The 24,822-nt window shown below is 41.0% G+C and overlaps 2 protein-coding genes and 1 long non-coding RNA gene across 3 annotated transcripts in view; 2 read left to right on the plus strand and 1 right to left on the minus strand.

Moving 5' to 3' along the window:
* Nucleotides 1–14,239, plus strand: part of BRWD1 (bromodomain and WD repeat domain containing 1) — a 43,562-nt gene extending 29,323 nt beyond the window's left edge. The window contains 18 exon segments of the mRNA XM_066314167.1: nucleotides 1,021–1,146; nucleotides 1,688–1,763; nucleotides 2,248–2,292; nucleotides 2,401–2,413; nucleotides 2,416–2,546; nucleotides 3,258–3,410; nucleotides 3,718–3,864; nucleotides 3,866–3,888; nucleotides 5,281–5,467; nucleotides 5,469–5,531; nucleotides 6,364–6,550; nucleotides 7,033–7,158; nucleotides 7,161–7,424; nucleotides 7,427–8,008; nucleotides 10,515–10,607; nucleotides 10,610–10,897; nucleotides 10,900–11,073; nucleotides 11,076–14,239. Coding sequence (XP_066170264.1) covers nucleotides 1,021–1,146; nucleotides 1,688–1,763; nucleotides 2,248–2,292; nucleotides 2,401–2,413; nucleotides 2,416–2,546; nucleotides 3,258–3,410; nucleotides 3,718–3,864; nucleotides 3,866–3,888; nucleotides 5,281–5,467; nucleotides 5,469–5,531; nucleotides 6,364–6,550; nucleotides 7,033–7,158; nucleotides 7,161–7,424; nucleotides 7,427–8,008; nucleotides 10,515–10,607; nucleotides 10,610–10,897; nucleotides 10,900–11,073; nucleotides 11,076–11,638 — 3,241 coding nt within the window. The 3' untranslated portion in view covers nucleotides 11,639–14,239.
* LOC136358216 (uncharacterized) overlaps nucleotides 1–24,822 on the minus strand; it is a 234,548-nt gene that overhangs the window by 108,123 nt on the left and 101,603 nt on the right. The window lies entirely within an intron of this gene.
* Nucleotides 15,391–22,963, plus strand: PSMG1 (proteasome assembly chaperone 1). Its single transcript, XM_066314160.1, is given in 11 exon segments — nucleotides 15,391–15,412; nucleotides 15,415–15,511; nucleotides 15,729–15,826; nucleotides 16,975–17,126; nucleotides 17,447–17,509; nucleotides 19,427–19,457; nucleotides 19,460–19,536; nucleotides 19,538–19,625; nucleotides 20,488–20,540; nucleotides 20,542–20,625; nucleotides 21,676–22,963. Coding segments are annotated over 11 exon segments (840 nt in total). The 3' UTR covers nucleotides 21,751–22,963.

A 24,822-nucleotide genomic window follows, 5' to 3' on the forward strand; every position in this document is an offset into this window, starting at 1 on the left:
GGGAGGAGTGTTATGATGACAGAGCTGTGGTTTGCTGGATGTGCTGGTCAGCCATAGCTTGAAAATAAATTTGAGTATTCTCCATCTGGACCTGCATTCAGTGTGTCTGTAAATACAATGAAGAGGCATTAATATTAATTTTCCTCCTGTACAAGATGGAAAAAAGGTCTTGGGAATAAATGGAAATTCTGTAGGTGAAGAACTGCAGACTTGGGGTGTCTTTGTTTCACAGGTATAAGTAAGGAGCTGGGAAAATGAGTTGTAAAAATGAAATTACGTGTTTGTGGCAGCTCATTCCTATCAAGTTATAATTTCAATTTGTAGCAGTTTCTCAAATCTGTTATTTTACAGGGGCACTGTTCTCAGTGGTCAGTTGGCCTCAAAGTATGGTATTTAAGGGAAACAGAAATGGATATCATAGCTGGGATGTCTTTAAAAATGTAATTGGACAAAGCTCTTGTCACTCCTTTTTAATTGCTTGTGCTTTGTATTTATTAATTAAAAGTTCCTCAGATATGACTCAACTTGTGTTCCATTTCTCAGGGCTTTGTAACAAGCACCTTCTGATATTTCCAGAAGAAGTGTGCTAATTTAGAGTAGTGATTAAATTATACTCTTCCCCCTCCTTTTGAATAGATCAAATGTAAGCTTTTAAAAAATGTTTGTATTTTTAAAGATTCCAGGAAATCCACAGTCCTTGGGATAATTTCAGTGGCATTTTATGATTTAGGGGTAACAAATTATAGTGTTTACTTGGCCAGCTGAATTAACTGAGTTTATATCACAAACTGTTTGAGGATTAATTATCAATAATGTGTGGGGAAATGAGCAGTGGAAGATGTACATTGTTGGTTTTGCTTCCTTGGGTTTTCCATGTGAAGGAAAAGCTTGAGACTGCCCTAAAGGGACATAAAACAGAGGACATTTAAATCTAATATGGAGAGAAAATTACAGAGATAAATTTTTCCTGGTTTTAAGCTTTGCTTTAGTATTAAAGGTGCAATATTTTCTAACCTGAAGGAGAATTTCAGCATTGGTTTGGGAAGTCAGATACATTGAAAGCAATGCCAGAACCTTCAATGAGCCTGGGAGTGCTATTGCCAGAGCTGCAAAAAAAATCACCACCCAGCTCCTGAAGTTTATCAAGTAAGTGGCATTTTAATCTAAATATTGCTTGAATCCTCATGCTTTTGAACAGTGGAAAGTAAAAACAGCTTAATATCCCTTTGTGGTGAGCCCTGCTTTGACTCTTCTCAGTGCACTGTAAGGACAGGTGTATAATTCTGAGTGTTACCTTAAATACCGAAATGTTTGGCTTAGAGAGGCATTTTAGCTTTTGCCCTGGTGTTACAGCCCCAAAATGTCACTTGGCAGTGAGTGTGTTAAGCAGCTCAGCCTGTAAAAAGTAACTTCTGTGCTGTCCTGGGTAGAAAATGCTGTTGTAGCTTGTCTGACTTAAATGAAAGGTTAAAATAAACTGAGAGGTTTATTTTGAAATGAGTGTGGGCAGCCTTCCTGCAGCTGGACAGGCCCCTTTCAAATCCCTAATCCTAATTTTTATATTCTATTTAATACTCAGTTACTATCTTCCCTTTTATATGGAGCACCTGGTTGTGGCTGAGTTTAATTTAGGAAACAACAGCTCTGTTTTTGCTCTTCCAGTAACAGAGATTTAATTGCATTGCAGTGACCAGGACTGTACAAACATTTTTGAACTATGTAGCACAACAGATGATGAACAAGATTGTCATGATGCTGATCTGGTAAGTTGGGATTTTTTTTGTGGAAAATTCCATTAATTCATGGTGGTAAAAAAAACCCCAGCAATCTTCAAATATTGTTGACAAAATTGCTGAGCTATTTATGTAGCTAATACAAACATGAACTATATTAGGAATTTTGATGAATATTTTATGTCATTTATTATCAGTGAATTGCATTACTGGTAATACTTGCTCACTGAAGTTCAAAGCTGTTGAGTAACTTCTAATAGCAATTGCTGCTGGTGGTTTTTCCTTTTCTCAAACCACTGAAGATTCCAGACACCAGCTTTTGTCCTTATCTAAGATTGCTTTCCAAGTCTCCCAGATCCTGTCTTGTATTCTTTTATGGTCATCTTTTGTCTTTTTGAAAGAATTAAGAAAAAAATTGGATTTTACCACAGTCTGAAATCTAATGACCCTTTTAACCTTCATCACCCGTTTTTCCCTACATCACTTTTAAGATAAATGATTTTATTTTGTGCAGGATGATGAAAAATGTGTTCCAAGAACATCATACAGAAGAAGAAAAGTGAGTTGGCCAATCCTTACCTTGTAACCCAGATCAAGTTGAATTTTTTCCTTGCTGTATTCCAGTAATGCTTTCCCTAACTTTGTTGTTGTTGTGTTTCCCCTCAAGGGACGGGGCTTTAAAAAGGAAAAAACCTGAAAAGTGGCTATGATGAAAACTGTTGGAAGAAGCAGTGCATGGAACTGGTGAATTTAATTTTCCAGTGTGAGGATTCTGAACCTTTCAGGCAGCCAGTTGATTTGGATCAATATCCTGTAAGTCTTGATAGCTTTAATAGATTGTGGGGGGTTTTTTTGCTGCCTTACTGTGCCTTGTAAGGGAAATTATTTAGAAATATCTGTATTTTCTTGATTAAAATGACTTTCTTGAAGGTCTAAAATCTATTTAGTGAGCCTGAGCTATGAATTTTAATTTTTTCCCTCTCTTTTAGCTGTCCATGGTAATCTTAGTACCCTCTTGGTCTCTTTTTTTTCTCTAAAAACCCAACAAATGTAATTTAAAGGACAAAGACTTCTTTACAACACTTTATACATATTTATAACTTTTTCTGGTGACTCCACATTTTGAGTTTGAGTCTCACTTCAGGTTTTAAAAACATCTTGAGGTTCTCTAAAAAAAACACGAATGGGATTGGGAGGGAAAGAAAGATTGAGATGTTTTGACGGGGTTTGATTTGGGTTTTTTTTTTGTGTGGTCTTTGTGTTGGGAGCGTTTTTTGGCTGTTTTTTTATACCAGATCTGTGTTTCTCACAGTAAAATTCAGGAGATAATGAAAAGGAGTTTTTAAATCATCCTGTCTGCCATAGTGTTGCTTTCTGCTGTGGTGCTTCTCTTTCCACTGCGGCTGAAAATAATTTGTGTAATTTTAGCTACTCCTAAATGACAGAAATAAAATTCAAAAGCGATTTGTTTTTTTCCCTTTATACTTTCACAGAAATCTTTTTTATTTTCATATTTTTAAATAGGATTACAGACATATTATAGACACTCCAATGGATTTTGGTACAGTGAAGGAAACTCTGGAAGCTGGGAATTATGACACTCCAATGGAACTGTGCAAGGATATCAGACTGATATTCAGTAATGCAAAATCTTATACTCCAAACAAAAAGTCAAAGGTAGCTGTTACAATATCTTAAAATATTATTATAATACTACCTTATAATCTTATTAATATCTGTGGGTTTGTGAACATCTTAATTAAATTAAATCTTACTTTGCAATTTGTTTATCAGTACTTTTGATAAAACTGCTGGTTGGATAGACAGTGGGGAGAAACAGAACAAAAATATTTAATGTATTCATTTCCTGTTACACAGGACTGCCTGTGCTTTTCCTAGTGCTTTTCTGTGCAGTTTTTAATATTACAAATAGTAGTCTTGGATCAAAGGCTCTGTTTTTAATAGAAACCACTTCCTTACCTAGATTTACAGTATGACCTTGAGATTGTCAGCACTGTTTGAAGAGAAAATCCGAAGAATTGTTTCAGATTTCAAAAATGGGCAGAAACAGAACGAGAAGCTGCGGAGAAACCAGAGGTACACGAGAAGATTTAATAATCAAAGCTCAGTTGCAGCAGCCCACCAAAATGCTCAGGTAATCAAATTATCAAAGATCTATCTCAGCTGGCTGATAATTCATATTGACTCTCACATTTAGTCTGTGAAGAGGGGAACAGTTGGGGTTTTAAATGGTTTGTAACCCCAGTGAGACTTTTTTTTAATTTTCATGCAGTAGCATGCATTTTCAGCATAAAAATATAGTAAAACCAGGGGCTTTTTTGTAATATAAAACTGATAAATACAAGGAGACAAGAGTAGAAAAAGTGGGGTTTTTCTTTAGTATTTGAATCAGAAAATCAAATATAACTGAAATAATGAGGAATGAAACAAAGTTTTACTTGCTGGATATATTACAAAGATGAAAATATGCATAAATTATGTATTTAGTTATGTACAGAATAAAGTCAGTCCTGTGGAATTTCTGGAGATTGTCACTGGCTGTAGCATTCCCTTTGGAGCCAGATTTGCCTTTTCTTTTTTGAAGGCAACAAGCTTTGGACACAACTGCTGTTTGACAGGATTAACTGCTGTTCTTAATCTGCATGTGGGACAAAATTTAAATGTGCTAATTACTGAAACTGAGCTTTTCTCTTTGCTGCTGTCCAGACTTCCTTCTCTAGCAGGGAAAGGGTAAGAGTAAGAGTTTTAATTAAAAAAATCTAATTTCAGGGGATTACTTTTATACTTTAACATAACCACACACCAGGATAGGCAGAAAATTGTCTTTTGAATCTCATTTGTGCTCATATGTGGAGAATTATGTGTTCAGTGGGGACACAGCAGAAGTGAGGTTTGGGATAACAGAATTTATTTATTTATTACCTTGTGCACCTGGTGTGAACGTCCTGAAAACCTGCAATGTAAGGAAAAACCTGACAAAACAGTTCTGTAGGTGCAAAATAATGGACTGAGCAGGATGGCAGGGAGCACTCAGGCCTGTGAGGGTAAGAAAGGGTCAACTTAGTGAGGTTTTCTTTATTTTAAACAGTGAACTGTCTGTAAGGTTCCATTTTCTGTATGTGTTGGGAACTCAGTTTATTGTAGAGTAATGTTTGCCTGGATGGCATTTAGTTGGAGGCTCATGTGCAATTAACCAAAGGCTGGGAATCCAACAGGAATTGAGGCTGCTGCTGCAGTGAAAATGAGAGAACATGAATTATCTGGAGGACATCCACCACTAAATTCTGTTTCTCAGAGCAGAGAAAGATTGTTTCTCTTGTATGACTTTCCTAGGAATGCAGATTGTTATTTTAATGAAAATACTTCATGTTTATCCTTGCCAGAGTTAAAATTGTCCCACACCCATAAGGTCATAAAATACCCTCCCAGAAATACAAAATCGTATTAAATGTTGTTAAAACACATAATTACCTTCTCTCTCTAGTTTTACAACCTCTGTTGCTTTTACTACTTTTGCTCTCACTAGAAATCTGAAGCAGAAACCACTGAAGTCTCAGGCCAAACTTGAATCTGAGCAGGAAGATTCTTTTCCTCAGCCTACCTCAAGCCGAGCCGCCTGTGTCCCAAGCCATAAACCCAACACGGGCTCCTACAACCAGAGCTCCTCGGGAGAATCCTCTGACTCTGCCTGCCTGGCATCCTTTGAGAGGAATGGGAAAAGCCAGATCCACAACAGTAACTAATTGTTCTGCTTTTATCATCAGGTCAGAATTTAGAGTTGCTGCCATTTGCATTCTGGGTTGTTAAATGAGCTTCGTGGTTTTAACACAGAATTTTTTTACACGAGGTTTGGGGGTTTGTGTGATGCAGAATTTTGAGTTTGACTGGATTTTGGACACTTACATTATTTACAGTGATGTATAAAAGGATTTGTGTACTAGATATAATTTTTTGCTTTGAAAGTTTTGTAGAATACAGTAGATTTACTTTTATTGATAGAGAACAGGAAACACACTTCCCTATCAACAGGGAAGCACAGAGCATTTGATAATTGATATAAAATACATTATATATATATATATTATATATATATATATATATATATATATATAATATATATTAAAACTATATAAAATACAGGTTACATGCCCATATATGTATATATATGTTACATAAAAATTGTCATCCACAATTAGCAAACATAGACACTTCTGAGACTTCAAAACTTTCCTGTCTTTTTCCCTACACCTCCCCTTGACAAACATTCAGCTTATTTCAAAGGACAGAATGCAACTTCTGGTAAAATCTGTTAGAAAATGTTCTGTGTCTTGGAGTTTTTCTAACAAGCTTTTAATTAAATCTAGTTTTTGAAAAGAGCTGTTTTATTTTAACTGAAACTTTACAAGAAAAGAAGCTCCTTTCACTGAACACTACATGAATATGGATTTTGTTGATGGTATCAGTTTAGTCCCTGTAAGACATTCAGTCATGAGAATGCATTTTAAGATATTGTGAGGAAATTCTGAAGATTCCAGGATCAGCAAATATAACTCTTAACTGGAAGCTGTTTAGAATTCTAACTGCCAAATGCTTTTTTGTTTTAACAGAGAGTGAAATAGAAGGTTCTGGGGTTTCTTCATCTACTTCCTCTTCATCTTCATCCTCCTCAAGCAGCTCAGAAGACAGCAAAGGCTGTTCTGGAGCTCCTGTATCCTCTCCCCTGCACAATGGGGTGTGCAGGAGGAACAGCAGTCGCAGGCTGACTCGGAACAGGGCTGCTCAGAGGAAACAGACAGGTAGGGTGGCAGGAGATTCTTGAGAACAGCAAGAAAAGTCCAAGTTTTTATATTTATGTGTTTATATTTATAAAAATAACTGGGTGGAGTTAGTATTTTTTTAAATTGTTGTATGTGTAAGATACTCATTTTTTAATTGGTGCTAATTTTGAAGCTTTCAAATACTACGCTCAACTTTTTAAAAGATTTTTTTCATGACTCAGGGAAGAGGACAGAAACCAAGAGCCTGGTGAGAGGGAATGACTTGCAACATTATCTTAAGAAAAAATGCAGCACTTCATAAAGAAGTTCTAGTTCTCACAAACCAGAGTGAATCTGAAATTCATGACAGCAAAAGCACCTGACTGTCACTAGGAATGTATTTCTAGGAATATATTTCTAAGAATGCATCTATGTCTGTGGGTTGAACCTGTCCTAGTTTTGACAAGACCTCAAAACTGCTATTTCATATTTCAGATAGAAATCTCTGCTGTCCTTTACAGGCACACTTCTTCAGGAGAACGGGAACACAAGGAAAACGGTCCGGAAAAAGTTATACGGGAGCGAATCCGAGAACACTTCAGCAGTGACATCCGAGTCCCTCAGCAACAGCAAGGGCAGGCACAGGAAAACCCCCGCAGGAGCGCTGCTGTGGCTGCCAACAAACTGCGGCTCATGAGTGACGTGGAGGAGGAGGTGTCGAGCTCAGAAAGCATCGGGATCTGCAGGAACAGGAAGCTGCCACACCGGAACGCCTCGGCCGCCGCCAGGAGGATGCTGCTGGAGGGATCCGAGGATGAGGCAGGCCTAAAGTCTGAGAGTGATAAGGAAATGGAAGAGCAGCTCACCAAGAGGAAAAGTCTTTCTCAGGCTGGCTGCTCTGCTCCACGAAGGAAGTTGTCAGCGAGTCTGAGAATGGAAGCTCGGATTCTGAGCCTGACACGCAGAGCAAGCAGAAGAGCTGGCAGACCAACGGGCACAAACAGCTCTGGGGTTCTGCCTGCTCTCCGTCTCCCAAAGGGAAAAGTCCCACCTTGGACCTTTCAGAGGAGGACTCCAAAAGCCATAATTCTGAGGATGGGAGCAGCCAAAAGGTTTCTGCCCAGTCAACACCTGCACATCACAAGCCTGCAGCGAGCAATTCTGAGGATGAGGCGGACTCCGAGTCAGACAGGTGGAATGGCAAGAAAGCCTCTGGCCTCCCGCTGTCTCCTCCTTTAAAAAAAGCAAAAGTCTTGAGTGATTTAGAAGACACAGCAGAATCTGAAGCAGAAGCCAGAGAGGAGGAGAAGAGTTTTGTGTGGGAGAGCTTGGTGCCCACTAGGATTGTGAGGAGTTCCAAATCTGGAGCTGCCTCCAGCTTCCAGCACTCTTCTGACTCGGACTCGGAGAGTGATTCCAATAACAGCAATTACTGTGAAACTTCTGCAAAAGCAAAGATGAGGAAGAGGAAAGGAAAAACAAAAGTCATTAGAAAAGGTAACATTTTTAAAGTTAATTTCTCTATTTCTTAGTATGGAGTAGATGACAGAGAAAATCTCCAAGTGAGCAGAGTGTTCTCTCTATTTGTGCAGCTTGTTTTGAGGATTTTGGTTACCAAAAGCTCTAGTTTGCAGTTCTGTTACTTGCTTTAGTTTTCTGTTGAAGTTTTCTGTGCTACAGCAGATTTACAACTGTTATTTTCAGTTTGAAGTAACTCTATTGAAAATTTTCAAATTATTTGGATGGAAAGTTGTTCACATTATTCTCACATCTGTGGGGTGCATCAGAACCTGAAATTTGATTGACTCTTGAGATTTTTTTTTCTGTCAGTCATGTGTAGGGTCCTTAACACAGACAGGCACTTGGCAAAAGTAAGATTTATATTCCACTTGTTTCAGAAAGTTAAATTCTTTTCTTTTTGGGTTTTATTCTGTAATTTTATCTGTCACTCAGATCTTTGTCTGCTGGCTGATCATGATTTAGAGAGTTGGGTTTGGGTTGGTTTGGGTTTTTTTAAGCTTATGAGAATGATGCTGATGTTTATTAAACCAGCTCATGTACCATTGTGCATTCATATAATCAGGGAATTGGTCGTGATTTGGAATTTAAAAGACTATTCAGAGGTTGATGTTTGGTGTGATCTTTCCAAGTCTGTCAGTGTGCTTTAAGGATCTTAAGGAAATTACTGTCTGTTAAGAAAGTCTGTCTTGACAGTTTTCCACAAGAATATTTACTTGTTTTGTCCCAAGATCTTATATTTAATACTTCATTATATTTAATAGTGGTATCCTGGTAGAGTGTCTATTTTTCCAATAATATATTTATTTATATATATATATATAAAACCGTAACTATGTATGTGTATATACACACTGCTCAATTAGCCAGCTAAACAATTCATGTGGAAGCTTTGCTTTGGTTATTTTTGAATACATATAATAAAATAAGATATAACCAATTTTGATATGTTAAACAGCTTATATGTAGTTCTGTAATGTGCATTATGTTATAAATAATATATATTATAGATATGTAATGTTTAGCATGGATTTTATACATCAGGAAAGACTGAAAGCAAAGTTTCCAGATAAATTGTGCCAATACCCTGTGGCTGTAGTCCTGGCCTGGAGCTAAGGCTGGATTTCCCTGCCCAATATTCCAGGTTTGGAGTTGAACTCCAGGACCCCCTGATGAACCAGACCTTCACATCTTTGTGTCTTTTAAAAGCTCTCTCAGTTTTCTGGGGGTACTTGGTTTAATGCTCCCTTTTTCTGCCTGTGTCACCTGGCTGGACCTTGGCAGCTTTTCATTCTGGATGTTTGGGGGGGAATTTCAAAGCATTTTATTATAGATATGTTCCAAATTTTAAGATCTTGTATGCAAAGTTAATTTAATATTCTGGCAGTGTTTGCAGAAAGGCTGGACTTCTTTATTCTTTAGCCTTGGTGTTCCAGATACTTAATAATATTGCAGAAGACTGTCTAATATTAAGATCTAACTCTTCTTCTTCTTTGTAGTTTGTGGATTAATTCACCTTTATACAGCATTTTGCAGTGTGCAGCAGAAAGGTGTTGTGCTTTGGGCCATCAAAATCACACAATACAGCTACTACAAGTAGTAATATTCATGTATTCTGAAACTCTTAACAAAGAAAGGAAATTATTATCCTTTGAAAATGTAAAAATAGGAATATACTGGAGTAGTACGTAGGAGAATCTACATTTAAATAAGGACCAGATTTGGTAGAAATTGTTAATATTGGTACTCAAGCTGGACATTGGAATTTGTCTCATAATTTTGCCTCTTTGTTTATTTTTTTTAAATTTACTTCAAGAACTTCTGGGTTTTTTTTTAATTCCTATGTACAAATTGTTTTATTTAGAAAGTATATATTTATATTTAGAAAGTATATATTTATAGTATATGATTTATACATTGAATATTTGTTTTAAAACACAACATAAGCAAGTTCTATAATTATATTAAAAAAAAACACTGAATGGAAGAGTCACTGTTAGCAGCAGTTTGAGTGTTAAAGTCACTAAAGGTCTGAAGGGTTTCAAGTTCTCCACTTGGAATTATCTAAAATTGTGAAACTTCCTCCCCATGAAATACTACAGTTTCCTTTTAAGATAAAAAGGCTGAAATGTGAATTAATGTTGCAAGTTTTATTCTAGTGAGAAAAATTAACTTTTATGATACAAGTATTAATAATATGACAGCATTTGTTTGCTAATGAGGGAGTTGGTAATTTCTGAGCTATTAACAGGTGATGCTAAAGAAGCTCTTTGGAGACCGTGACAAGGACAATCTCAAGAGTTAAAAGTCCCCTGGGATACTGATGGTGGTTTTAGTACAGAATCGAGATAAATTGCACTGAACAGTTGAAATCAAAACAAAATTCAATATTTGTGTACTTCCATTAAAACTGGCAGCGTTTGGCCATAATAAAACTAATAATTTCAGGGAAGCAAAACATTAAAAAGAAACTTTTCTTTTGTAGAGCCGACAGCAGAGGAGCGGGGCAGAGTGCCAAAGTGCTGCGGAGGCAGGACGTGCAGCATCAACTACAAGAAGCACATCAAGGTGTCCAGCCTGGGGAGAAGAAGAACCCCCGCCGGTGTGCCACGCTGGCAGCCAGCAAAATCAAGATCCTGAGCCACGCAAAGGAGGAGTTATCCAGCTCAGAAAGTGTTTACCCAGTCAGGAAGAACCGCAGGCAGCTCCAGGGCAGCGTGTCCTCAGCCTGCAGGAGGAAGCTGCTCAACAGCTCCGAGGTGGAGGCTTGTTCCAATGAAAATGAGAGTGCGCAGGTTTCCGGCAGGAAAAAACCTTCCTGCTCCGAGGCTTCTGTTTCCAAAAGGAAATATATTATTGAGTCTGAGAATGAAGGACTGACTCGGAGACAGAGACTCGGCAGCAGAGTGATAACCACGTGCAGCCAGACAAACCCCTCTGTGCTGCAGCTCTCAATAATTTTGACTACAACTCTTCGGAGGAGAATTCCACAAACCACAGGGTAGAAAATGGGGGAAACTGGGGGATTTCTAGGCAGGCAGCTTCAGCCACAACCATTGTACGAGTAACTCCGAAGAGGAGCTGGATTGTGACTTAGCTAAACTTGAAACTAAAAATACCAGAGTAGCAGCAAATAAAAAACCCAGAGCTTCTTTCAAGAGATTAAAACCGCTGAAGGACTTGAGAGAAACGCCAGAATCCGAACCGGGGGGGAAGAAAAAGGAGAAAAGCTCCGTCTCCGAGGATGTGGAATCACCCGGGACTGCAGGAAGCTCCAAAACCAACTTCACCCGTTTCTCCTCGGACTCTGCAACCGACACCACCATCTGCAGCGACGCCACGGAAAGCAGGAAACGCAAGAGGAGATCGAAAGCCGGCAGGAAAGAAACGCTCAACTACGACTCGCTGAAGCCTTCTCGGAGGCCGCAGCGGAGGAAACGGCGGAAAGGCAGCCCGGAGCGGGACTCGGAGGAGGGGGAGTTCGGCGGGGGCCGGCGGGCGCGGGCGCGCCGCTCCAAGATCCGCACCCGCAACGGCGGCCGCCGCACCGTGCTCTACCACGACGACGACGACGACAGAGCCCTCGAGGACGCCGGCTGCGAAACGTAACCTTAACAAAAAGGAAAGCCAGCCCATCTCTTTTTCTTTTTTTTTTTTTTTTTAAGTTTTTTTTTTTTTCTTATTTCTTTTTTTTTTTTTCTTTTTCTTTTTTTTTTTTTTATGGTAATAGCACTAGAACTCCTGATGGGGGTGCTGGCTCTTCTTTGTCCTACATTTCAGGGAATATATTTATATTTTTCTATGAAAAAGTTATGAATGTGATTAGACGATGACTTGCTCCTTTTTCATATTTTTGACTTGCACTTGCCTGCCCATGTAGCAGCATTTAGCACAGATGCCAAAATGTGCCTCATTATAGGGGCAATTTTTTTGTCTTTACTGGTATTTTATTACATATAAACAAGAGTTAAAAAAATGTTAAAACACTGCAAACAGGTTATAGCAGTATGTTGAGTATTATTGTTATGGGTGCTGCAATGAAATACTACCTAGGTCATGCAACATTCAAGAACAGGTTTCAAACATCTCTAATGCTGTATGAAATCATCTACAATAGTAACAGGCTTCTAAATAATAGTACACACTCTAAAAACCTGGTAGAGAAAGAGGAATGAAAAGGCTGGTAACTTCACAGCTTGATTCAGTGCAGGTGTTAAATGTTCTGTACTGGCATTGCTGATAAGCAGTTACCAGCCAAAAAGTTTATTTGCCACTTCCATAGGTTTTGGTGAACAGAGGGTTCTGCTGACAGGTAGTACATCATTAATGTGACTTCTTTACTGTAAACTTTAAGATTATGAAATGCAGGTGAACTCTTGGGCCTAAAGGGGTTTTTTGTGTGTTTTCTTTATAAAATAGAAAAACAAACAAAACCTTGTTCTGTTTTCTTTATGCGTGGAAAGCTTGAGGTGCAGGATTCTGACATTCCAGACCTTTTTTTTTTTTTTTTTGCTACGTTGTTCCTCCATATTTAAAGTGTTTGAGTGTGGATTTCCACTGATTAAACGTTACCATTTCTGAGCATTCCATACATCTCCTGTTTTTACAATGTCTGAGGTGGCTCTTGTTAACAAGAAAGAAAATTTCTCCAGGAAAACATGTGGAAAGTCCCTGCTGAATGCATAACAATGACAAAAACACACAGCAACTCTAAATTCTTGGTTTTCCCTGGAATTTTGCTGGTGGGAGCCACAGAATGGCTGCCCTCAGCTTAACACCAGAATTTCTGCTCCTTCCCCATTCCTGGGTTCCTCTGCTCTGCAGCTTCCCCTTCTCACACTTGGAAAACTTGGTAATGGCTGATTTCGTCATTCAGTAGAAGATGTGGCAGAATATCAGATCTTTCCTAACCTAGTTCATTTGAACTGAAATAGCAAGTTTAGGAATTGGTTTTCCAGCAGGTGTTGGACTGGTAGCGGGATCTGGAAGGATTTGGAGGAAAAGAAATTTAGTGCAGCTGCACAATCCTGGTGAATAATGACAGAACTCCTTTTACAAATGGAAATGCATCGTGGAAAAGGGAGCTGGCATCAGTGAGAGCCACTTCTCCAACACCCTCACTGACATTGTCTGCATTTACCATCACTTTTGCTATCCTGGATATTATCTCAGCATAGAGAAATACTCTTTTTTTCCTTCCTTAAAACTTCGATGTGAAGTCCAAAATAATTTAAATTGTTCTTGCCCCCCAGGAAAGTTTTATTTAGAGCATAGTCTTAATAGGATGCAGCAGACTTTTGTAAAGTCAAGATAAATGTTTATCTGGTTTCTTTATTTGAAATACAAAACACAGTTGTGTTTAGTGATGAAACTTGAAGGTGGCTTTCTGGGTTTTTTGAGGAGCAGACTTGGTTATAGTTTAGATTAGTAAGTCCACGATTTATTTTTATTTTCCATAAACTTCATTGTTTAGCAGCTGCTTATTCTCAGTGTTCTCTGGAGCACAAACTCCAATCTGGGAATAACTGACATCATCAGAGTTTTTATTAATTTTCCGTTTGAACTGCTAAAATTTAGCTGGTAGGTTTGTATTTCTAATCTAGGCTTAGATTTACAAAGCTGGTTTTCTTTCAGGTGCTGTATTCTGCACAGGTTCATGGTGATCCCTGAAAGCTGGAGAAGGTTCTGACCTCTGGAGCTGTAGATCCCAGAGGGAATCACTGCTCTTATCACTGACCTTGACACTTATTTTCTAAGCAAAGCATGTGGCTGGTCTGTATTTCCTAATTTTATACAGATAGACACAGTAGGAAGAGAAATTATTAAACTGGAAAGGTATTATGAGTCTTTCACACCTTTAAGAGTTTATTTATTTTTAATTTATTAAAGGAGCATGTTGACTCTTAGAGATCTGGAGTCCTTTCACCTTCCTTAAAGTGAGCAGTTTTGGTTTGGGTCTAACTGTACTCAGGGAAGTAAAGTAGTAGACCTTTAAAAGTAGGGTCTTTATTTAATAATGTGACTTTTGGGGGATGTTTTGGTTTGTTTTAAAGCAGGACATGGATCTGTGACGGAGATCAGGCAGCATGAACAGAGGGAAACATTAAAGTGCAGGACAGAATCGTAAAGGAATCAAATTCTTTCCTGTTAAAGGCTTTGATGATGTACGTGTGTTAGTGGACCAAAGTAAAGCTGTACATACACCTGGAATGTCACTGTGCTCTTATTTGGTTCAACCAGGCCGAGGACAGGTCCTGCCCTTGGGTCACAACAGCCCCGTGGAGCTCCAGGCTGGGCAGAGGGGCTGGAAAAGCTGGAAAAGGCCCTGGGGGTGCTGGTGCCAGGGGCTGGACACGAGCCCAGGGGTGCCCAGGTGGGCAAGAGGCCCCTGGGCTGGGTGAGGAATTGTGTGTCCAGCAGGAGCAGGGCAGGGATTGTCCCTCTGTGCTCCAGGGCTGTGTCCAGCTGTGGCTCCTGCAGGAGAGCCCTGGAGGGGCTGGAGCGTGTCCAGGGCAGGAGCTGGGGAAGGGGCTGGAGCCCCAGGAGGGCTGAGGGAGCTGGGAAGGGGCTGAGCCTGGAGAAAAGGAGGCTCAGGGGGAGCTGGTGGCTCTGCACAAGTCCCTGCCAGGAGGGGACAGCCGGGGGTCGGGCTCTGCTCCCAGGGCACAGGGACAGGACAAAACGCCATCGAGTTCAGGCAGAGCAGTTTAAATGAGATATTTGGATGATTCCCTTCACTGAAAGGACAGTTAATCCTTAGAAATGACGCAGGGAGGTGGCGGGGTCTCCATCTCCGCGAGCGTTCCGGAGCCGTGTAGCTGTGGCTTGGGGGTGGCGAGGGCGGTTGCCGGATGGCGGTGGGGCACACACGGTGAAGGCACACACACGGTGAAGGCACACACACGGTGAAGGCACACACACGGTGATGGCGCACACAGGCCGATGGCACACACACACGGCCATGGGGCACACATAGGCCGATGGGGCAGGCACACCGTAATAGCACACACATACACGCTAATAGCACACACACACACGGTAATAGCACACACAGGCCGATGGCACACACACACACGGTAATAGCACACACAGGCCGATGCACACACACACACGGTAATAGCACAGAACACGCCGATGGCACACATACACGGTAATAGCGCACACAGGCCGATGGCACACACACACGGCCATGGGGCACACACACACGCTAATAGCACACACACACACACGGTGATGGCACACACACACACACTAATAGCACACACGCTAATAGCACACACGCAGCCCTGTCCCCGCTCTCCCCCGGCCGCCCGGGCCCTGCTCCCGCTGAGGGCGGGGCGGCGCAGGCGCGGGCCGCGGCCATGGCGACCTTCTTCGGGGAGGTGTGGTGGCCCCGTCCCGGGCCGGCCTGGACGAGGAGGAGGAGGCGCGGGAGGAGACCCCCGAGGACCGGGAGATCCGCAGGGAGATCGAGAAGAAAAGGTACCGGCGGCGCGGGAGGCTCAGGCCGGCGATAAGGATAACTCTTCCCCAGAGGCGCTGGCCTGGCTCCCCATGGAACGGGCACTGCCGGAGCTCCGGGAGCCTCTGGACAGCGCTGCCGGGGCTGGGATTGTTGGTGTGGGCAGGGACAGCGGCTGGATCTGGATAATCTCATGGGTCTCTCCCAGCTCGGGCTGTTCTGTGGCTCTTTCCGCAGGGAGGTCGAGGTGCTGTGGAGCTGGCGGGCGGGCGGCCGTGCCCAGGAGCCCTTGGTGTGCTCCAGGTTCATCGTGGCCATCGGGAGGAACGCTGCGGGTGCGTGCACGGCCAGATGCTCTCGGGATTTTGGCGGGATAAATTTGAGGAGGCTGAAGGTGGGAGGGAGGTGTAATATCCCAGGGTATTCCCTGCTCTAAGCCCCGATATCTGACCTGGCCTTGGACGCTTCCAGCGATCCAAGGACAGCCACAGCTTCTCTGGGAATTCCATTCTAGCTCTTTCCCACCCTCCCCGGGAACAATTCCTTCCCAATATCCCATCTAACCGAGCCTCCTGGGGCTGAGATCATTCCCTCTTGTCCTGCCATCCCATTACCTTATGAAAAGTCCCTCTGCAGCTTTCTTTAAGCCCCTTTTATTGACTCACTGTGCAGCTCCTGGTTTAGCAGCAGAGGTTAAACCTGGAGGCAGCCGAGTTCCTCTGGCGTGTAAAACACAGTTACTGCTGCAGCTGATTACTCCTGAAAATCGGTGTATTTTCGTTAAACAGGAAAAGTGAAGTATGTTTAGTTTGGGATTTTAGTTGGGACAATCTCCTTTTTCCTTACCTGGCTTTTGTCTGGTAAACCCTCTGGGGTTGTTTATTAATTGGTGAAAGTTTTGTTGTAATAGTACCAAGAAGTTTGCTTGTATTAAGTGACATTTAGATGACAGGTTTTTTTGAAAGTTAACTTCACTGATATGTTGGGGTTTGTTCACATTTTCCTTGAAAAATAGATATTTTGGATCTGTCTTGTTGCTTTTGACAGGAATCTGATTTATGAACGTTTTGCCACACTCCTCCCTCTGTTTCTAGAGTCAGTGTAGTAGTTTGGCCTTGCTGCTTCAGTGATTTTTGATTTTAATCTGCTATATCTGCTATGCCAGACAGTATTAGAGACTTAGTATCTCACATCCTTAATCATACTAAAGAAATTAAAGTTGATTATAATGCTGTTATTCCTAAGAACAAGTGATTTTATTTTAGGGATCTGTATATGTTGAACAGCTCTCCATATTTTTTAAATTTGGGTTCAGTGGGTCTACTCACGTTGCTGATGTTTCTTAGAGTTGGTCAATAAATCTAAGTTGATAAAAATGAGTTATTCTTCCTTCAGATTGTAATCATCTAATTTAGTCCAGCTATTATTTGTAAAACAGATGTTTTTTCTTTATAAATTCACAGTATTTTTATGCCTTTTGCAGCTTTCCTGTCATCTTTTATCCTGGATTCTGTGTGCTGGGAAGTGGTTGGAGTCGTGAAGCTGTGGAATGAGTGGTGCAGAACATCCAGCACCACAAATGTCCTCCCCACAGACTCTTTCTGTTTGTTCTACAGATTGATATCAGACCCCACAGTAAGTGACCTGAGCATTAATTCCTCTGTGGTTTGGGTTTCTGAAAAAGAGAGCCTTCATCCATCCCCAGACAAGGCACTGCAGGTCATGGATTAATCTCATAAATGATCTGAAGGGTTAATTGTCACTCAAACTGTGTGGAGCTCAGCACAAAGATGTCACAAGCCTCGTGGCTTCACAGCAAAAAATCCTCACTGGAACTGAAACCCAAAATAACTGAACAAGTTGCTGTCTGCAGCCACACCATCCTTACATGTGATTATGAGCTGCTATTGTGCTCTTCAAAGCACTTGTTTACACAAGTTTTTACTTTTTTTTAGGTTTTATTGTGCCAGTGTAGTTGCTACGTGGCTGAGGATCAACAGTTCCAGTGGCTAGAGAAGGTAAAACTGCCAAGAAATAAATGGAGTAATAAACTCCTAAGGGGTGGGGTTCTTCCTCTCTGGTACTTAAAGATGACAGTGTTAAATACATTTCCCCTGTGTTTTTTCTTTTTTAAAAATTCAGAAATAGGTAAATTTACTCTCTGCAGGATCTGTGAATCCCTTTCTGGACGATGCCAGCTGTATCTGCTGTAACCTCCCAGCTCAGTGCAATCACTCCTTTTGGACAATTTCAGTTTTGTTGGCCCTTAACCACTTCCCAAACCTTTTTTCCTGCTTGGTTCTCATTTCCCATGGCTCATTTCAGCTGCATTCACCTCTGGGAGAAGTTTTCCTTAAAAAAAAAAAAAAAAAAAAAAGAAAAAAAACCAACAGCAATTTGTAGAGCTGCCAAAAGATCAGCAGACAACCAGTTGTGGAACTCCTGGTGGATGTTGTCAGCTGCTGGGTGTGTCCTGTGCCTTTCCCAAGGGGGAGCTGGAGGGGAAGGTGCCTCCCAAGCAGCATTTGTCCCATTTGTTCCCAGATTTACCATTCCCAGGGCCTCAACCCAGCATCATCCAGGTACAGGAGCACTGCTGGCTCAGTGAAGTCCCTCCAGATATCATCATTTTGATTTTAACAAGATAAAGACAGGGGGGAAATGTCCCTCCTTTTGATTTTCCTGATGGATTTGGGTCACTGCTTTGCCTGGAGGAAGTGTGGCTTATTTTTGTCTTGCTGTCTGTCTCCCTGCCTGCCTTTAAATCTCTGCTGAGCTGGTGGATGAGCAGGATTGGCTCTAAAACTGTGCTTAGAAATATGTGTGATTTTGCAGGGGGATCATGGCTCAGTAAAAAGCCTTGAGACCTCAGATATTTTGGTTTTGTTGTATTCCAGTCATTCCTGCATTTCATTTAAAGTGGGATTGCAGAAGAAAGATGACTGGGGGTTGTTGTCTTCCCCAGTTGATTGTGGGTATGTTTGATTTCCAGTGTGGTGTTCCTGAACAGTAGGACTGTGGTTGTTCCTCAGTATTTTTAAGCTTTGTGGTTATTGATATTTTAAAATGTGCAACAGAAGCAAAGTGCTGGCAATCTTTTTGCTTTTAATGTGAATTGCAGACCTGTTCTCAGTGTAAATCCTGATTTACTGAGCATCTCCCATGTCCACAAGTCTGGTCTTTACATCTGGGTGTGTTTTCTCTGTAAGGGATCACTGACAAACGAGAACACACAGGTTGGAGTTTTGCAGTCATGAATTCCAGCCAGTGTTCCTGACAAAGCCAGGGAAAATCTGTGGGCTTCTCAATATTTCTGTCAGATTTCTGTCACTGTGTTGACACACAGGCGGCTTCCCTCCTGGGATTGGCACACAGACAGAAACGGGCAAGTTTCTGTCACAGTTTCCAAATTCTCTTATTTTCTTTCTCCTGATGGTATCTTGTGATGGCCAGAGGATCCTGTACTTCAAAACACTATTCTTTCAATTTGAGAAAGAAAAATTAGGATTCTTTCTTAATTCAACTTGAATAGGACCCAATCAAATCTGTGCATTTAAAGACTCTTAAAATACTGTGGGACATCCAGGGAGCACAATTTTCATTTCGAATGTTATGCACCTCAGCTTGTTTTTATTTGGAATCCTTTTCTTTCTACAATCACCATTAATTAAAGCAGCAAATCTTAATATATTGATAGAAAGTGCTGAATACCTAAAGCCTCTCAGAAGATCACTAGACCTGGTAAATATGTCACAGGTTTTATTTTGGGGGTTTTTATCTCTATCCCAGGAGCAATGCCTGGAAATTTCTACCTGTGATTCAGACTGTTTTTAGTGCTGCAAACCTGAGTTCTGAAATTGAAATTAATCTTTGAGGTTTCTCTGCTTTTGTTGTGAGAAGAGACATTTTGCTGATGTATTTTTTTTTAATTTCAGGTTTTTGGCTCCATGCAGAAGAAAAGCTTACAAGTACCATCCTTTCCACGTGTCCTGTAGCTGATTATAAAACTCAGGAATCCACTCTGACACTTGCATCTCCATTCCTGAAAAGCCTTGAAGACCAAAGAATTCCAGGAGCCAGTCTGCTGCCCACTGCTGGAGCAGCCCAACATTGTGAGGGATCTTCCTGCTGCTGGTACTTTGCAACTTCAATTATTTACAGGGCTTCTGGTGGCAAACACAAAATTCCCCCTGAGGAGCATCCCACTGCAATTAGAATTTTTTGCTTCATTGTGGGAACTTTCTGACAAGTCAGCTTTTTAAAAATTCATTCCTGACAGATTCACGTCTTCTTACAGGTTGCCCTGGAAAATAGGGATCATCTTCCAAACCAGCCACAAATCATTTTACCCATTTTGTGTGGGACAGAAGTACTGAAAAATTCTTCAGTGTTGCCTTACAAAGCATATTGTACAGTTATTTGGGAATATTTTGGGAATTTTACTTAGTAATTAAGTAATTTTATTAAGAATTATTTTCATATGAGCATCCAAAGTAAGAGCTCATAAAGTCCTTTCTGTATATTACGGGTAAGGGAGCTTGCACAGGGCTACTGATGAACCTCATGAAAAGTTAGGTTCAGTTTTTATTGTGTAATTTAATAAAAACCTTGAGCTTTTCAGTGTAGAATCCCTCACGGTAACAGAATGAGGAAAAGCTTGTCTGGCAGGAGCTAGAAGTGGATGATTTTCTGTTGTTCACACTTCTTTTTATGGGTTTTTTGTTAGTTTGGGGTTTTGTTTGTTGTTTTTTGGGGGTTTTTTTTGTTTTTTTCAGATGTTGCTATTTGTTTTATTTACCAGCAGTACAGTTTCCAGGTAAGTTATGTGCCATGAAGAAACCTGCATTTAACTAATTTTTGGTAGTTTATTTCCTCATGTAGCTGAGGGGATGAAGAGTGGCTGCTCCAGCAATCAGGATCATGAGCTGGTAATTAAACTCCCGTGGGTTTAAAATGCTGATTTTTATACAGAGATTTTCTTTTCCCCTGTGCTCAGTTCTGAGTTACTGCCAGGTGTGGCAGATCCCTGCAGTGCTGTATCAGTGTTACAACCGATGTCATCAAGCTGGACACAGTTACCATTGAAGCCTTCAAGCCTCTGCTTTCTTCTAAAGTCCTGAAGAGTTTAGCCAAGGTAAAATGCCATGTTTAAAATGAATGGCAGCTGTGGCTGGTTTTGTCTGTCTTCATCTCTTGCATTCTGCTGGTTTGTTCCCCTGTGAGGATTTCATCTGCAAAGGCAGAAAAATACAGATTTTAATGGCAGTGCTTTGTACCTGCTGTTACATCTGTGTGGCTTAGAAGTTCTGAATCTACAGCTTCCTTCAAAACTGTCATTTTGAGTTTTCAGGCTCTTCTAATGGTATGAATATATCAGGGAGGGATTTTTGTGCTTGTGTAAGCTGCAGTTTCCTTTGGAATTGCATAATTGAAAACTTCAAGCTTTCTGTTGTGTGTTTTTTTTATTTTATATTTTCTATTCATGTACCAGATGGCTCTGTTCTAGCTCGGTATCTGCCTCTCTTCTGGCATACAGGAAAGCTTCTTAAAATACCCATTTTGACCTGTAACTTCTTTTGGAGCTAAAAGACCAAATTTCTGAAGACATTTTTACACTAATCCAGCAGCTGTGAAATCCAGCCTGGCCTTGAACACTTCAGGAATGGGGCAGCCACAATTTCTCTGTGCCAGGGCCTCACCACCCTCACAGTAAATCCCATTGCTCCCATAAATTCCCATTGCAGCTCCTAAAACAAACGTTCTACTCTCTCTGAAAACGTTTTTAATTGAATTTTGGTTGCTTGAAAACACTTTGAACCCAGATTTAAATGCCAAAGAGGTCTGTGTGTACTGAGGTGTTTATTTCAGTTCTAAAATCAGTTTTCAGTACAGCTCATTCTGTTCTGCTGAGTAAGTCTGAGTCAGACATAAATATTTAAACTCTGAAGGAGAACAATGACAGAGACTCTTCCCCTCGTGTCCAGGCAAGGAGGGATGCAAAATAATAAATCCCATTTTATTTGCTGAACTGCAGATTGCTGTGGGTAGCTTCATTCAGAAGACCTGAGTTTTGGCTCACACTTTAATAAAAGTGATGTTCAGAGTGATGAAATGGGAGGCCAGTGAGGCTCTTGCTTTGTTCCCAGCACTGTGGGTGATGCTGATTCTCTCTTCCTTCCCCCAGGATGACTCTGAAAGCACAAAGATTTTGAAGAAGTTCCTGACAACCAGTGAAACTCACAATAATATCTACATCTGAACCAGAACATTGAGGCTGCACTTTTGTAAACTCCAGTTTCTTCTCTAAAGGACTTCTGGGGAATTTTTTTTTTCCCTCTTAAAAGTAGAATAAATTCCAATAGATTTTTACTTTTCCACTCATTTTTTTGTTGCTTTTGACTTCGTCATTGCAAACACCCTTCGGCATGGCTTGGGAGACTTGCTTCTGGAGTGATTTTAGGAAAAATACCTTGGATATGAAAAGCACTCCTTTTTCTTCTCCTGAAGGGATTGTCTTACCTAAAAATATTCCTTTTATATGTAAAAGAGGAAATGCAGATAAGGAAATCTGTCTGTATCTAACGAGAACTCTCCTTTTTAACTTTATTTTGAAACCTGAAGGTTTTCTAATATCTGATGCTCTTCAAAGATTTGCTTGTGATAGAAAAAAATGCACTCTTCTCCTTTTCTACCCACAGAGAATTTTGTTTATGGCTCCACATGCCCTTTTAAATGTATGGGTTGATAAAAAAATGCAGTAATTAAAGTATGGTAAATGCCTTTAAAACTTGCTAGTGAAAAATAACCTCTCCTGGTTAAAAGGGCTGGCAGGATCACACCCTGCATCAGCTGGATTTTCCAGGGCAAACTGTTTTAATTCACTTCAAAATACCAAAATTTGAGCAGTGGTGGGAATAATAAAAGATCTCTTAGGCAGAGCATGTGATTTTTAGAGGAAAGTAAAAGGTCATAAAGTGTCTCAGAAAATTCTCTGGAAGTCAGTGAAGAATTCAGCAGTTTATTGAAAGTATTAACTAGGATTGAGGTACAGTTCTGAGTTGCACTCTGTTTAATTTAACATTTCTATATGAAATGGTGTTCAAGTATTCATTTGCTCCCAGGAAATTCTGTTCTCCCCTGAGTGTGACTCTGACTTACACTGGATGCTCAGTGGATATTTTTAAATAGTGTTTGCCTTCACAGAACTGTGTCACTGATAGAAATTTCAGTTCAGGTATTTACAGATGAGCAGATCTTGCCAGAAGTGGTGCTGGATTTTGGAACTGGATTTTTTGGAACAAATTCTGAAGCTCTGTTGGGGATTTTTTTCTCCATTCTGTCCATCCTTATAATTCAAAAATTGGTTTTATGTGTGAGCTGAGCTGAGAATTCTGTTGTTTTTAAAGTTGGCTGCACCATTTTTTTTACTTTCACATGTTTGGTTCATAATAAATAAAGCAGGTAGCAAGAAATATCTTTTAATAGTAAATTATGCAGACCCTTAGAAGAATTGTGAATGTATTTCTGGTATTGGTGTGATCACCCAGGCAATTTGCAATGTCTCAGAACTGTTACTATATTAGATTTAATTCAATTTTTACTACCTGGCTTTATGCTGAGGTGTGAGAATACCTCTTAAATACCTTGAATAAAAGTGGCAAACGAAACCATGGCAAAGCCTGGGAGATGAAATCAGACTGAAACCTGGTGTTTTGGCAGAATTCTTCAAAGGTTCACTATTCTTGCTTGAAAGCTCTCCATAGCAGGAAATGTGTAGGTGGGATGTAGTGAGGAAGTACTGTAGGGCAGTGAAATAAGATATTTTAATTTAAAATTCTGCCTTTTCCCATAATTTGATGTTGGAAGCAGCTCATATTCACCCCTTAAATATTCTGGAAGCCTCAGAACTAATGATGAACTGTGTCTCTCGTAAGATGTCAGTGTTGATTTTTTCTCCATATTTGAATGTTCCTGCCTTTTTATTTTCCCTTCTGTGCTCTCCAGTATCTACCAAGAACCTGCAGTGAGGCTTTCTTGTTTCCTAACAGCTGCTGGCTTTAATCCTTGTAGGAGTTCACAAATTTCAAACTTGTCAAATGTAGCAGATGGCTTCAGAGCTTTAGGGGAAGGAGTTTGAAATGAGATTGTGTAAGAACTTGGTTTCCTGAGGTATTTGCTAAATGCAAATTGGGAAACCAGAGTAAACTGTGAGACTGGAAGAGGGAGGGGGTTCCTCCACTTTTTAAAGTCATTTAAGCCACTTTTTACTGTTTTTAGGTAACACTGATCTGTCTTCTGCTGAATGTCTTCCAAAGCGAGGGCTCTTCTCAAGTACACTGTGCTTTGTCATGCTGCAGAATTTATTTGGTGGGCAGAGGCGTTTACCCATTCCTGAAGGGTCTGACTCCAAGGTGATGTGCCTGACCTAAAAGTCTTGGATTTGAGGTGCATTTTGCACCTTTCCTTTTGGATTGGAATCTGTTGGAGTCTGTGCAGTGGAGACCACAGGGCTGAGAGCAGGGCTGTACAAAGGTCATGTCCAAGCCAGGTTTGGGCTGGAAGGGACCTTAAAGATCATCACATTCCAAACTCCCTGCCATGGGCAGGGACACCTCCCACTGTCCCAGGCTGCTCCAAGCCCCAGTGTCCAACCTGGCCTTGGGCACTGCCAGGAATCCAGGGGCAGCCACAGCAAATCTGGAATTCCAGCCCAGTCCCTCCTCACCCTCCCAGGCAAGGATTTTTTTCCCCAACATCCCACCTGAACTTGTCATTTCTCAGTGTGAAGCCATTCCCTGTGTCCTGTCCCTGCAGCCCTTGGGAATTGTCTCTCTCCAGGTTTCCTGGGGCTCCTTCAGGCCCTGCAAGGCCCACCCTGAGCTCAGCCCAAAGCTTCTCCTGTCCAGGCTGAACAATCCCAGCTGTGGCAGCCTTTCCTCCCAGCAGAGCTGCTCCAGCCCTCTGCTCATCCTGGAGCCTCCTCTGGGCTCTCTGCAGCAGCTCCACGTCCTCCCTGGGCTGGGAATTCCAGGGCTGGGGCAGCTCTGCAGGTGGCTCTCACCTGAGGGGACACAGGGACACAATCCCAATCCCTTTCCTGCTGCTCACTCACCTGTGGATGCAGAGAGGATTTGTATCATTCCTGTTCCTGCGAAAGGTCTCATCTCACTGCACAGATCCAAGAAACAATTTAATTCTTCCTAGATTCCATGCTCACATTAGCTTCACCCTGCACAGTGCTTTTGTTGCCAGAGCTTCAGAGAAAGAGCATCAATTCTGACATGTAATTCTACAATAATTATGCCAAGAAACTGAAAAAGCCAAGCATTTT

This window comes from Sylvia atricapilla, chromosome 2 (genome assembly GCF_009819655.1).
Source record: "Sylvia atricapilla isolate bSylAtr1 chromosome 2, bSylAtr1.pri, whole genome shotgun sequence".
Lineage (NCBI taxonomy): Eukaryota > Metazoa > Chordata > Aves > Passeriformes > Sylviidae > Sylvia > Sylvia atricapilla.